Genomic DNA, 15,610 nt, shown 5'->3' on the forward strand with positions numbered 1-15,610 from the left:
ACGTAATCCACTGGCAGAAAACAGAACGCAGCAGGTTCTATTTTACCATCCACAACATAGAGCCCTTTGTACTCTATGGTCGCAGATATACCCGCAGCCCTTATGTACCTACATTGTGTACGGGCTGCAGGTACCCGCGCCATCGCTAAGTGACAGCGCGGGAAATATAAACAAAAACAGTGTACTGCACATGACCGCCTGTGTGAGTACGCAGTTATGCGCAGTACATTATGCGGCCGTACGCAGGGCCACGGCCGGGCTCACAGCTGGGATCAGCTGCAGGCCTGGAATTTATTCAGTTATGCTCCAAAATCCAACGGGTGTTCCCTCCATTATAGGCCTAGCCATGTGTCCTGTAAGTAGATTAGGGCCACATGGGGTATGTCTCTGAAAACGGGACAAATGGGGATCCATTTTGGGGTGAAAGTCCTCATTCATATGTGTGCTGTACACAAAAATTAAAATCTTATTTTTTTTCCTTCTGTTTTGCATAGATTTATTCAAAAACTGTGGGGTCAAAATACGCAGCACACCCCTAGATGAATTCGTTAAGGGGTCTAGTTTTCATAATCTGGTCATTTGTGGGGGGGTGTTCTATCGTTTTGGCCGCTCGAGGGCTCTACCAGTGGGCAATGGGGCCTGAAGCACCTTCAGGCAAAATGTCTGTTCTGACAGCCACCGACTACTCCTTTCATTTTAGGCCCCGTTGTGCATACGAAGATAATATTAGGGCCACAAGGGGTATGTCTCTGAACACGGGACAAACAGGGGGGTCCATTTTGGGGAGTAAATTCTCATTTTTATGAGCACTCTAGAAAAAAAAACTGCCTTTAAAATGACATATTTGCAAAAATCTGAAATTTATTTTTTTCTCCTCTAAATTGCATTAAATACTGAAAAAAAACTGGGGTCAAAATACTCCTGACCCCCTCAGTGAGTACATGACATGGGGTCATTTGTGGGGGGATCTATCATTCGGACACCCATGAGACTTTGCAATCTTGGCTTGGTGGAGGAAAAGAAAGTTTTCCTCAAAATGTTAATATTCAATGTTAAATTTGTACGTCTCCTAAATGGTTAAAAAAATGAAAGTTTTTGAAATGTTCATCCAGAATAAACAGGTGGAAATATATATCTTATCACATCTGTACAGTATGTTTGCACATGTTTGAGATATTACAGTTAAAAAGTTTTTCAAAATGTTTCCAATTTTGGCGCTTTTAATAAATATACATAAGTTCAGGCTGATGCGGCGCCTCATGGAAGCTGCTGTGACGGTCACCATTTTGGGCTCGTCACCATATTTGTGCAGCGTATGACAATTCTACACGTGTCATATGGAATGAATAGACCTCACTGATTTTAAACATGTCCCATGAGCTATTTTGCGCACATTAGTGCGTTGCGAGAGCGCCTTCAAATCACGGGCTTGTGTAAACGCACACGGCACTCAGAAAACCTGCGTATCCCTGCGTATACACGCCAAATCAATGCCATTCTTAGTGCATGCGAACACGCGGTGCGTACACACGAATACGTGATGGGATGCGCAACATATGTGGGAAGAACACGCATTAAAACACGCGGTGCGTTCATGTGGCCAGTCTGCTCCGCCGCCGCACAATGGCTGCACCTGCCAGCCCCCAATAAGCTGCTGTGTAGAGGGTGCAGCCACAGCAGCCGGACACCATCCTGTCAGCACATGGGCGCCACACAGAGGCCACCAATGTCACCGCAGCTACACGGCACCGGGCCATCACCTCACACAATGGCGGCCATGTCTCCCAGCTGCCCCACGTATATAACCCGCCTGTGAGCCGCCCGCCCCGACAGCAGCATGTCGTCAGACGGAGCGGCCGCAGCTGTGGAGCCCGCGGAGGAGGCCGCCAGTGATGACAGAGGCCGCGGCCCGGCGGAGGGGGAAGGAGGCAGAGCGGTGTGTGAGGGGAGGACGAGGGCGGCCCTGTGGGGAGCGCGGCGGTCGCCCATAGCAACTAGGCTGATGGCGGCCCTGTGGGGAGCGCGGCGGTCGCCCATAGCAACTAGGCTCATGGCGGCTGGTTGTGCGGCAGCGGGGTGCCGGCGCCTCCTGCGTCATATAGGCTGCTCCTTGGGAGCCTTGCTGGGTGTAACTGCTCAGTAGTGGCGCATGAAGTGTCATGGCGTTTATCCCATCTTGTAGTCCTCACCCGCTGCAGTCCTCTGCTACAATGTATCAGGTGCCTCCATGTTGCATGGAAGCTCTGGTGTCGCTCCGCGCCGTCCGTTCACACCTGCAGGTTTTCTTCAGGTTTTTAAGGTCGTTTTTAAAAGCCAGAATGCAGCGAGGGCCGCGAGAATAACGGACGCACGGACGGACGCACCGCACTTTTCTAACTTTTTTTCCCCAGTTTTTCCTTCCCTTTTAAAAAAAATCCTCCTTCTTCCTCCATTACCGGCCGCCTGCGGCTCATGTTCGTGTTTACTGGCCGGACGGCTCATATTCTGCAATGGTTGTATATAATGTGCTGGGAAAGATTCTAAGTGCAGTGAAATGGGGCAAAAAGGAACCCAACTCCGCCATGTTTAGTGGTGGGGGAGGGGGGACTTGTTTCCACGGTGTTCGCACTGCAGTACAAGTGACATAACTTTATTCTACGGGTCGGATGAGAACTCAAATACCATGTTTATAAAGGGGTTTTGTTTTTTTTTTGCTGTACTAATTCTAAAAATTAAAATCTTTTTAGAAAACCGCTACCGTTTTCTGCCGCCATCTTCTGACAGCCATTACTTTTATGTATATTTTTTTCGTCAACCTAGTTGTGTGAGGCTGTTTTTGTAGGATGTCCTGTAGTTTCTATGGTACCATTTTGGAGTACCTCCTCCCAATCATCCTTCATACAAACGTCTGTGCTGTAGCTGTACGTCGCGTAGCTTTAAGGGTCACATTAGTAAACGGGCTGCGTATTACATGTGTAATAAGAACCCCATTAACTTATATTGGGCCATTCAGACCTGCGTTTTTCACATACAGGTGAATGGGGAAAAAAACTTGGCATGACTGCAAGGGATCCTTCACACGGGTGAGGGAGATGTCACCCTTCTAAAAACCCCTGGATGTGAGGTGTTTTCACATGAAACCGCCTTGCATCCCTGCGGGGGCTCCCTTCATCCCCCCCCCCCCCCCCCCTCAGCTGTCACAGCCACAGCAAGGGGATTGCGATGTTCTCCCACAGTTTTCAATCTGTCTGGCACTGCTGCCGCTGCCCCCATTGAAAACGTGGTAACCCCTGGATGCGACAGCTTTGCTTCCATGCGGGGCTGAAGGAATCCCCCCGCCGGCTGTCACAACCACAGCAGGGGATTGCGATGTTCTCCCATTGTTGTGATATTGCAAAAAGAACGGACATGCTACACTGTGTTTCTTGCGTAGCATCGCAACGAGGTGCCATGCAGGAAAACCTTGCCCATGTGCGTCTCACAGCGCACAGATCTCGCACGATTTTCTCGCCAGCGTGAAGGCACCCTAACCTGATGCTATAGTCTACGGGTGCATAAAATACTCAGTGAATACACGTCATGTGCTTATTTACTGCGTATTCCGCACATAATATGCAGCCAAAATACGCTTTTGTGAGTCGCCCATACCGCCCCATTGCTTCCTCCTTGCCCAAAATGTGGGTCCACCTTCTCCAGTTTTTAGTGCAACTTTGGGGTTGGTGTTACAAAACCCCAAACTGTAGTGCTGTCCTGAGACGTGGGGGGAGGGAATGTCATGCTGCTGTAACTTTATACCCTCTGCAGCCCCCCAAGTAGGAATCTCATGGTCACGGTTCATTGTGTTTACTTCTAGGACAAGAGTCATTGTGGGGAGATACAGAAGATGCCGGAAGTCCCGGAGTTCTTCGTTACCCCCCCTCCTGAGCTACTGGAGGAGGTTCTGCGGGAGCATTACACCAACCTGCCCTATATGGCCTCCATCAGTAAGATGAAGAGACTGCCAACCGGCCATTACTTGTGTTTGGAAAACTTTGAAGAAGTGATAGAAAGAAGGCAGGCGGCCAATGCCAAGGAGCGAGAGCGGGTGAGTGCGCACTTTCTACACCGCGCTCAAAACACCATTTTACGGAGTATCCGTTCCTTCATATCTATAGGCCATTCTTGTTAGAAGCTGCTTTATAAGGCTCAATATCGGGCTGAGAAACTGCACAATATTACTCTTGCCCATGTGCGGTTCCCCCCCCCCCCCCTCCCCCCCCCCCCCCCGCCTCCCTTTCACGGAAGAGTTTATATTAAACATTGCTTCCCTCCTGTAAAACTGTGATCCCCACACACGTGTTACGGTGGGATTGCAATTGTTCCCCATGGAAGTCAATGGGAAGCATCGCACTCGCATGCAAATCACACAGCATATGAGTGCCATCCGATGTCTTTTAGGGTCCCATTGAAAGCAATGGGTGAGGGCCCAATGATAGTGTATTGCAATTCTTTTTTTTTTCCCCCTCAGTGATGCTGCAAGGAGGATATGGCTCGTGTTCCAAAATGCAAGATTTCTTCCAGCACTCATATGAAGTTAAAAACAAAACTTTTATTATAGCACCCTTAGTGACCACCCATAGGGGTTTTCACATCCTGGGTGTCTGGAACAGAGAAACAGATTGATAACCAGGAACAGAACCGTCGCAGGGCAGTGACATGCGTACTTAGTGCATGGTGATTGGCAGGACGCAGCATCTCAGAGTGGCTGCGCATGTAATACGTGCAAGCAAAGAACATGCTGTCGTTTTTTTTCTTTATTTTTTTGTGTGCGTATTTTGCGCAGTTCATGTAGGTGGCAACATGGCAGCCTATGGGCGGTGGGCACAGCATATTGCTTGTGCCCAACCTGCGCGTGTAAAATGCTGTCACCATACACATGTGAGCCCGGCCTACGACTGGTTTTCAGTCTCTATAAGTATATAATGTTTCCATCCAGTGATGGCACGCGCAGATCTTAAACGGTGAATTGAAACCCAAATGGGCATCTTTATAACGTCCTCTGCCCACATATTCTCACGGAGCTGGACCTGAGTCTGCATCATTTCATACGACAGAAGATTATATTCATGAACAAGGCGTGCGCCCATGTGATAACTATGGCGCATGTTGTAGAGACTGGTGACCCATCTGGACAGTGCACACATATTAACCCCTTAGTGACACGACCCTTTTTTTTTCCCATTTACGTTTTTTCCTCCCCCCTTTAAAAAAAAAATCATAACTCCTTTATTCATCGATGTCGCTGTATGAAGGCTTGTTTCTTGCGGGACGAGTTGTAGTTTTTATTGGTGCTGTTTAGAGTACCATATAATGTACTGAAAAACTTTTAAAAAATTCAAAGTGGAGTAAAGTGGAAAAAAAAAAACGACATTCCGCCGTCTTTCAGTGCATCTTGTTTCTACGGCGCACAAAAAGGAACAAAAGCGGCATAACTTCATTCTATGGGTCAGTACGATTACTACGATACCAAACATATAGGTTTTTTTTTGGGGTTTTTTTTTTCAGACATTTAATTTTTTTCAATTTTCTGTGGTCATCTTGTGCGCACAATAACTTTCTTTTTTATTTTTCCGCCGACGTAGTTTAGCGAGGGCTCGTTTTTTGGGGGGATGTCCTGTAGTTTCTGATAATACCAATTTGGAATACACATGACTTTTGATCGCTTTTTATTGCATTTTTTTTCTTGGAGACAGGGTGACTGAAAAAGTGCATTTCTGACTATTTTCAGACGACGTTCAATGTGTAGGAAAAATAACGCACTACTTTCATAGATCAGACTTTTACAGACGCGGCGATACCAAATATGTATTTTTATTTCAGGATTCCAATTTTTTTTTTTTCTTACTTTACTTTAAAGTCCCCCTGAGGGACTACAACCAGCGATGCTTTGATCGCTCCTGCAGTATGACGTAATGCTATAGCCACGGGGATGGCTTTTCAGCCACGGGGGGAAGGCGGGGAGAAGGGCGGGACCCCCGAACATTGTTCGGAGGGTTTAATTCTGACAGCAGCATTTAAAGGGTTAATAGCCTATTGCCCGACTAAACGGCTATTGCCCGCGGGTGTCAGCTGTAGTAAACAGCTGACGCCCGTGCTGTATGCAGAGAGGTCGCCCCGGAAGGGGTTATTGAATCTCCCGCTAAGTATATTAGAACTTTTTACAAAAAAAAATACCTCTTCATCAGAATAACACTTAGCAGAATGAATTTGAAAAATGTATGTTCAGGGCATTCTTGCTTTTTGCAGAGCTTAAAATTTGCTTTCGGCAACCTGAAAAAGTCAGTTAAAAGTACATTAAATATGTAAATGAGGCTTCTGTGACTTTCCAATAGGATGTGATGTCTTCTACTCTGCGCTGCTGTTTAGCAACAAGTTTTCCCACCGTTTCAACTTTTTGTCATTACAATGGTGTTTTAATCAATGTTGAAAAGTCAATTTTAATATTCAATATGTATTTCCAGATTAGAAATATCAACAGCGGGTTTTCCAAGCTGAAGACCATTGTGCCGCTGATCCCCAAGGACAGAAAACCAAGTAAGGTGGACACCTTGAAAGCAGCCACAGAATATATAAGATGCCTTCATGACATCTTGGAAGAAACTGGAGGGTTTGAGGTAACGACTAGCAGAGAGCTCCTTTATGTGATCCATATGTAAGGCTCCTGTTACACAGGCCAAGTTACAGCCCGTTGTAGCGAGTGCCAATTAACATTCATTTACTGCAGAGGATCACTGGTACAGATTGTCACTAGTCATTCATCCCTTTACAGTTATCATTGGTCACACAGATGTGCAGCCAGCCAGGGAGGCTTTACATGCATGTATAAGACACAGTGCATAGGTTATTGGCTGATTATGGGGATATTTACATGGGCTAATTAGGCCAAAGAACGTTCAGGGAAGCACTCTTTCCTGATCGGCCATGCTAAAGGCCCTATAGAATGGGATATCTTCACGAGTGACCTGTGGTGTATTTACAGGTACATTGGGTCTCTTTCTGTAAACTAAACTTATACTCGTATACTAAACTTGAAGGCGGAGGTTCACACAAACGTGTTATGAAGTGCCAAACAGACATGCCAATAGATATTGAAGGTCTAGCCCCCAAGACTTGAACTAATCCTGAGATCAGCAAGATTTCAGTCCTGGCTGCGGCTTGAGAGCAGGTTGCACATTTTCTGACCGCTGTATAGTAGATTGAATTGGAATTATTTGAATGAGTTGAAGCTGCAGTTCCAAAACGCAAGATTTCTTGCAGCACTAATATGAAGTTAAAAACAAGCTTTTATCATAGCACTCTTAATCCCCCTTAGTGACCACCCATAGGTGTTTTCACATCCTGGGTGTTTGGGCTTAAATCTACAGGACTGTAAAAATGCCGACCCTGTAGACTAAAGACGCTGGGTCTGAGTGTGTGTGTGACAGCTACCTGCTATTGGCTGCCGGAGGTTGCTGATAGCCTGGAGCTGTTATCGGGGGCCACGGTGTGCGACCCCTGGTCACACGATTGCCTAAAAAAATACAAAGAAGTTTAAAATTAGTTTAATCTCCTCTCACGGATCGGATCCATGAGGAAAGCTGAAACTATGGACCTCTGGCATCCGCGATGTCCCCTTGTGATCTAGTCCTGCAAGGACCCGACATCACCTTCTGCGCATGCGCCTACATTTTGGGATCCGGCTCGTATTCCAGGGGCCCGGAAAATTTAAAATCTCCCTGCTCCAATGGATAACCGCAATCATGTAAAGTTGAAAAAAGTTGTCAGTTTCATCTCCCCTCACGAATCGTATCTTACTTGCCTAAGGCCCCTGGATTTGTCCCCCGATGGGATCTTTATCCACTGACCTATCCCCGGTTTCTATGCATATGCCCGTCGGCAAACTGGCGGACACATGTGCAGAAGCTGTGGAGGGCCCAGGATAATTAAAATCTCCCTGCTCCTGGCTACCAAAGATTCTATCGTTGGCTCAACATGTGAGCAATGGGGTCTGGAATTCAGTTGTGTCCTGAAATCCAATGGGTGTTCCCTCTATTACAGGCCTAGCCATGTGTCCACTAAGCAAATTGCGGCTGCAATAGATATGTTTCTGAACACAAGACAATAATTGTTTTCCTTCTGCTTTGCTTGGATGCATTCAGAAACTGTGGGGTGGAAATAGATGAGTTCGTTAAGGGGTCTAGTTTTCAAAATTGGGTCATTTGTGGGGGTTCTCTATCGTTTTGGCCACTCAAGGGCTCTACCAGTGTGCTATGGGGCCCTGTTGTGCATACAGACATAATATTAGGGTCACAATGGGTATGTCTCTGAACACAGGGCAAACGGGTATCCAATTTTGGGTGAAAGTCTTCATTCAGATGTGTGTTGTACAAAAAAATGTTTTTAAAATGACACAATTAGCAAAAAAATGAAAATCGTGATTTTTTTTTTTTTTTCCTTTTGCTTTGCTTAGATTCATTCAAAAACTGTGGGCTAAAAATATGCCGTACACCCCTAGATGAATTTGTTAGGGGGTCTACTTATTATGGGGTCATTTGTGGGGGTTCCATATCATTTTGGCCGCTCAAGGGCACTACAAGTGGGCAATGGAGCCTAAATCACCTTAAACGGGGGGATCCATTTTGGGGTGCAAATGCTCCTTTTCATGTGCACTATAGGAAAAAAACTGTCTTTAAAATGACATATTTGAAAAAATATTAAGTTTTATTATTTTTTTCCTCTAAATTGTATTGACTCATGAAACAAACTGGGGTCAAAATACTCATGACACCCTCCAGTGAATACATTGGGATGTGTATTTTTTAGAATGGGGTCATTTGTGGGGGGTGGGGGTGGTATCTATCATTCTGACACCTATGAGCCTTTGTAATCTTGGCTTGGTGCAGGAAAACAAAATGTTCCTCAAAATTTTAATAATGAAAGGTAAACTTGTACGTCCCCTAAATGGTTAAAAAAACTAAAGTTTTTCAAATGTGCTTCCAAAATAGATGGAAATATATATCTCATCAAAAATCTGTACAGTTTGTTTGCACATATCTGACATATTGCAATTGAAAAAATTACAGTCAAAAATGCAATTTTTACAAAATGTTCCCAATTTTGACGCTTTTATTAAAGATCCACAAATTCTATCGGTCTATTTTTGCCACCTAAATGAAGTACAACATGTGGCGAAAAAACAATGTCAGAATCACTTGGATATGCAAAACCTTTACGGAGTTATGCTATGTTAAGTGACACATGTCAGATTCCCAAAATTTGGCCCGTCACTAAGGCGCAAACAGGCTTGGTCACTAGGGGGTTAAAAACGTCCTTGCAAAAGTATTGTTTTTAATTTCATATGAGTGCTGGAATAAATCTTGTTCTTTTGGAATTGGATCCGTTCGGCGCGAGACAACCCCGATGCAGGGGTTAAAAAAACAAACCGCTCAGCGCTTACCTGAATCCCGGCGGTCCGGCGTCTTCATACTTACCTGCTGAAGATGGCCGCCGGGGTCTGCTCCCTCCGTGGACCGCAGCTCTTCTGTGCGGTCCATTGCCGATTCCAGCCTCCTGATTGGCTGGAATCGGCACGTGACGGGGCGGAGCTACACGGAGCCGGCATTCTGCACGAGCGGCTCCATTGAAGAGAGCAGAAGACCCGGACTGCGCAAGCGCGGCTAATTTGGCCATCGGAGGGCGAAAATTAGTCGGCTCCATGGGAACGAGGACGCTAGCAACGGAGCAGGTAAGTATAAAACTTTTTATAACTTCTGTATGGCTCATAATTAATGCACAATGTACATTACAAAGTGCATTAATATGGCCATACAGAAGTGTATAGACCCACTTGCTGCCGCGGGACAACCCCTTTAAGAGTCAGACCCACAGTGATATAATATTGATGGCCTATGCTAGGTTTGGTCGTGCCTGCAGAATACTTGCTTAGACTTATGCAGTGGGATCCAGTCGGCAGATTCTCCAGTTGGCATTTTCCCCGCCATGCACAACAAGATGCCCGGTGGTTCACTTGCCTCTCCAGGCTCCCACCGAGTGCCCAGGAAGTTCAATGTGAAATGTACATTGTGTTCCAGAGTAGATGCGAGGGAGAACTGTGTGGCTATGAACAGCTGCCTAGTTCTCTCAAAGATCGGACTAAACACTTTGAGCGCTCTGCCTGATCATTAAGGAAATGGTCGGGCCAGTCTAGAACATATTAAAGAAAGTGTGAATGGGCAAAATCTGCATGTGAAGTTTCTAATGGGATTCTGCAGCAATCCGTGTTCTATCACTTGTGAACGTGGATTTTTGCGGAATAGTGTCTGAAATCATGCACACGGATTTTAGAGCCGGGATGTGAAAAAGTCTGTTAGATCCCACTGTGTGAACACACTCTTGGTGGGCCCTATTGTAAATTATAGGGAGATATACAGGATGGAATATACACAGATCGACCAGTTATACTCCTAGCAGTCATCTACATATCCAGAGTGCTGCTCCCTCAGTATAATATACACCCCGTCCATTAACCCCTTGAGTGGCGGGTTTCCTACCACCCTGTCGTGCCCACCAGGGCAGGTTTTTTTAAAATGGTCTAATCATTGAATTTCAACTAGTTTTGCAGTTGCGTCTCAAGAGCCATAACTTTTTCATTTTTCCATTGACATGGCCATATAAGGGCTTGTTTTTTGCGGGACAAGTTGTGATTTTTTTAAACAGGGGGGAGGAAAAAAGAAATGGGGGGGGGGGGGAAAGAAAAAACGGGGCCATGTCATTAAGGGGTTAAATAATGCATTAACTTCCTTCTCTGGGTCATTACGACGCATGGATACCACATGTGTGATTGTATTTTTGATTTTTTACAAAGTAAAGGGAGACAAGTGTTTTTATTTTTTTTAATTATTTTTTTATTTTTTTTATTTTTTGTCCCTTTAGGGGACTTCCACAGGGACCCATCAGGACCCCTGATCACATTCCGGGGGTCCGATGGTGACAGCCCTTTACATGCTACAGTGACAGCCCTTTACATCCTGAAGTCACATAGACTGCACCATGTAAAGGGTTAACACAGCAGAGATCGGAGGTTTTCTCTGATCTCTGCTGTAAGAGCTAGTACCTAGCTGTCCTCTGACAGCCAAGCACCAAGCTCTCCCTGCCATAGAGACCATCGGCTTGCTTCTGACAAGCCGCGATGGTCTCTATGGCAACCTGTAAACAAAGCAGGAGATTGCCGACATATCGGCAATATCTTCTGCTGGTTTTTCAAAGCCCTTGCTTTGTTCTCTGTGGGTCTGTGCAGGCAGAGCACACTGTCACAGCTTGTGGCATTGTGCTCTGCAGCTCCCATAGTTATACATAGCCCGGAAATCTTCCGGGCTATGTCACTATGAGCAGTGGAGCTCGGCCCGGAAAATTTCCGGGCGTGCCACTCAAGGGGTTAAGGGTACATTTCACATGGGGTAGTATAAAGTGCACAAAAAAGGCATCAGGAAAAATGGGTTTTTGTTTTTATTTATTTTGCCACATTTTTAGCAAAAAAAAAATTGTATTTTGATGCATTTAAACCTCTCCCCATGTGAATTAATTCTAAAAGGAGTTGTGCTGCCCAGTTATCCACCCTCCAGTGATGGCAGCCAGGCGGTTCCTCCCATCCAGAGAGAAGTCAGGCACCCTCTCCCCTCATCCCCACAGTGACAGAAGCCACTCCACATCTGACTCAGATTAGTTACATGGGTGCAGGCAGCTGAAGGGGACACGGGAGAATGAGATCAAAACCAGTAGACATGTTGATGCCCCTCTATTATCCTCAGGGTGTGGGGCATCTACTGGACATGCATTGTGTAATAGATGCAGAGCTTCTTCACTAGAGCGGTGCAGTACCGCAGCAGGGCTCTTTTTCTTTTGGACAGGTTGTAACTTTTATTGGCACAATCTCTTTTTAGGTCTGACTTAATATCTGATTTTTATTATTTTTTGGTGGTGAGCGTTGACGCACAAACAGGTCTGGCGTTGTGTTTAGGATTAATTTATTCTGCAATGCTGTGCAGAATAAATAAGTTTCAAATACGCTTCGACCCATACGGTGAAATCAAAGTACAGGTGTGGCAGATCGTCAGGAGGGGATTTTTTTCCCCTTTAAAACTGTTCTATAAACTTTATTGAACTTTAGAGAAAATTAAAAATCTGTGATACAGCTGACACGCAGCCTATTATACTAATGGGCTCTCGGAAATATCTGCCCTGGGGGGCCATTGTTGGGCCCTTCACTGTCATGGGCACTGATGGGCATACAGAGGGCAGCCTGTTCCGCTGTAAAAACACTTCAGTGTTGTGGCTGCTGCATCCAACAGCGGAAACCAGGATTATCTTCTATCCTGGCTGTCGGGGCTCCTTCACACCGGTGATTGAGGTATTACTCTGAGAAAATCGCAACCCTATTCCCGTGAATTTTGAGCGTCGGCGCTGCTTTTTCTCACTAAAATATCACTGCCGCTTGCAATTCTCTCATGTGTTTTTATTGCGTAATTTTGCTGCCTTTATTTTTTTTCAATTTTCTTGCAACATCGCATGAGGAAAAATATCGCAAATATGAAGGAAATCATTGGTTTCATAATTTTGCGTTTTCCCTTACACTCACATCGCACGATAATTGCGCGATTACATCACCAGTGTGAAGACTCCTTTAGACTACTTTTACCTGCTGTATAATACAGCCAGCCTCTGAAAGTGATTGTGCGAGCAAACCACCTCTGCCGTTAATAGCACAGCAATTCAGAAACGACCCACTCACCCCAACCTACTCTTTCAGGGCAGGAGGGGGCACCTGAATATCCCTCCAATGCATTACTGCTGCTGCACCTACGGTCTCACCCTGCAGAATGAGACAAGCTGGCAGCACTAGTCTGCCTAGAATGATGATGCTTTATTGTGTTTTTTTTTTTCTCCACTCTTTCTTTCAGAAAGTTGAAGATGTTCCTGACGTAGAAGCTCATGAGGGGTACCTGAGGCCGTTCCCTCTGAGGCCGGACTACATGAACTCATTATCTACTAATTTTCACGTTGGACCACTTGGAAATGTTCAAGCAGGAATGCCGTTTATGGTTAAAACGGAAGACTCCATGGAGTTATGGAGAGCCCCTGGCATGTATCCTGGCTACCTGGGCTTCTTGCAGATTCAGAAGGGTGGCAAACTGGTGAGACATAAGTGGTTTGTGTTGGAACACATTTATCACATTTCCAGCACCAAACTGTTTAATTTTAAAAATGGAATTACTATTAATCAGATTATTTAACATCTATATTGTTAGGGTAAATGATTCCGATTTTGTTTTCCTCAGGCGTTTCAGGGCAGTTGCTAAGTAAAGCCTGTATTCTATATACACGGTGAGTATACAAATAAACGGCTGTGTTCTTGAAGGGATGGTGTAAGGGCCCATTCATATGGGTGTATATTCATGCCGTGTGCCTTCTGCAGTATACACAGCCCCATAATGGCCTATGAGGCTATCCACATGCCTGAATAATCACATGGACTGCTGGGCCGTCCATATGATCACAACTTTGGTACCGTGTTACCTGGTAGAACAAAATGTGATTGTTCACAGTAAGAGAAACAATGTAATCTTGTAGATGATACACTTTTAATGGCTACCAAAAAGAAACAATGTTACTGCAAGCTTTCAAAACTACTACCGTTTATTCATCATAAAGTAATTTTGGAAATCGCTTTTGTTTCTCTAACTGAGAACAATCACAAAAAAGATCACTGCCTGCTCTTCGTTATCACGGATGAGGCAAGGACTTCCGATGTGCCGATTCCATGCAGATGGGACAGCACAGATGGATGTCTGTATACTGTGTGATGTGAGCTGTGCACCTCTCGTACAGCCTGCATCAGCAGTGAGGACAGCCCATGTGTGTGTTTATTGAACATTTATGGACACTTCGATATTCAAACGTTATTCAGTAGTCGAACATAAAAGCAAATTTAAAAAAAAATTGACTTTGCAATAAGTAAGCAGAGTATTCCGATACACCATTTCCTTCTGTAGAAAGGAAGTATATGAATTTAGGATCAATTTGGAATTGATTACTTGGCACATTCTTGGGCTACAGCCACACTCAGAATATGAAAATGGGAAAATGCAGTGGGAAGGGGGTGAGGTATGGGGATATCCCCCCCCCCCCCCCCCCAGTCTAACTAAGTACATCAACTGGATCAAGGCTGGGCTGAAAATGAGGGGTGTCATACCATCCATTTTACTTGTAAGCCACTACTACTAATGTGCCATTATTCGGAGCGTCATATGTAATAAGGGTCGGTGATCAGAGGTTTTTTTCTGATTGCTAGATTGGAGTCAGGAAGGCAATTTTTTTTTACCCTTAAATGAAGAAAATTAGCTATGACCCTACTGTTTTTTTGTTTTTGTTTTTTTTTTTTTTTTTTTGCCTTCATCTAGATAAACATTGGGTTGGGAGTGGGGTAATAGGCTGAACTGGATGGATCTGTGTCTTTTTCAGCCTAACTTACTATGTTACTAAGTACAATAAACATGAATTGACTGAACATTGAATCAGGGGGGACGATGACCCTGCCCGTTAAGTCTTACAGTCCACAAGGCAAGGAGAAGTAGGTGAGGGGGTAGAAGTTGCTCCCATGGTGGCATAGTGACAGCAGGTACGTGGTAGGCTTTTCTGAAGAGGTGGGCTTTCAGGTTTCAAAGGTGGTTGAGAGCCTTATTGTTTCAGGTAGTACGTTCCAGAGCATGGGGGGGCGGGGTGAGACAGGAGAAATCTCAAAGATGGTTGTGTGAGGAGCAAAGGAGGAGGTCTTGTGGGGACCGGAGATTACATGGGGGAAGTATTGGGATTTTGGCTCAGAGATGTGGACAGACTTGTAATGTCACTGATATGTTGAACTGTATTCTCTGGACACTGGGCAGGTAGTGAAGGGATTGGCAGAGGAGAAACAAGGGAAGAGGTGGATTAGCAGAGCAGGAGAATTGAGGGGGGATTGGAGGGGCACAAGAGAAGTAGATGGAAGGTCATAAGACTGCAATATGACACAACATTTTTGAGCCAAGTGCAGGACTGTTCTAGAGGAGAGAAGTGTCTGTGCCTCTCATTTGTAGGTTTCCTTTTTCCATTCTGCATCTGTACTAAGCTGTAAAAAAAAACAAAAAAAACCCTTCATAATCTGTATGTGATTCCAGCCTGATTCCCAATATTGGATAGAAAGTGGGCAGATGTGTGAGAGAATTGAATAACCTAATTTCTCTATACTACTAGCCTCTCACAAATGTCCCAAGTCATTCATTAAGGCTGGCTTTACAAGGGTTTAAGCGCAATTATGTACGACTTAACGCATGAACCAGGGTTTTTTGCATGCGTATCAGCTTTTATTACTGTATATTTTCTGCATATTCATTTGCGCACGACAAACAAACTCCCCAATTGAAGTAGCTAATTAGTTTCAGGTGCGTTCCTTTTCCAGCTGAATTATGCTGCGTTTCATGCTGCTGCTTGTGTATTCTATGCACGTTTGTGTACCACCAATTGACTTCTATGGGGACCTTTAGTGCAAAAATATGCAGAAAGATGGGGCTTGTTCTAGCTT

At 45.0% G+C, this 15,610-nt stretch overlaps 1 protein-coding gene across 1 annotated transcript; it reads left to right on the forward strand.

The window, feature by feature from the left end:
- The first annotated feature begins 1,821 nt into the window (after nucleotides 1-1,821).
- Nucleotides 1,822-13,371, forward strand: FIGLA (folliculogenesis specific bHLH transcription factor). Its single transcript, XM_066590002.1, has 5 exons — nucleotides 1,822-1,936; nucleotides 3,833-4,063; nucleotides 6,480-6,632; nucleotides 12,954-13,187; nucleotides 13,332-13,371. Exons 1-5 carry the CDS (start codon nucleotides 1,838-1,840, stop codon nucleotides 13,350-13,352), a joined length of 738 nt encoding a protein of 245 aa, XP_066446099.1. The 5' UTR covers nucleotides 1,822-1,837; the 3' UTR covers nucleotides 13,353-13,371.
- The last annotated feature ends 2,239 nt before the right edge of the window (nucleotides 13,372-15,610 follow it).

This window comes from Eleutherodactylus coqui, chromosome 2 (assembly GCF_035609145.1).
Source record: "Eleutherodactylus coqui strain aEleCoq1 chromosome 2, aEleCoq1.hap1, whole genome shotgun sequence".
NCBI lineage: Eukaryota > Metazoa > Chordata > Amphibia > Anura > Eleutherodactylidae > Eleutherodactylus > Eleutherodactylus coqui.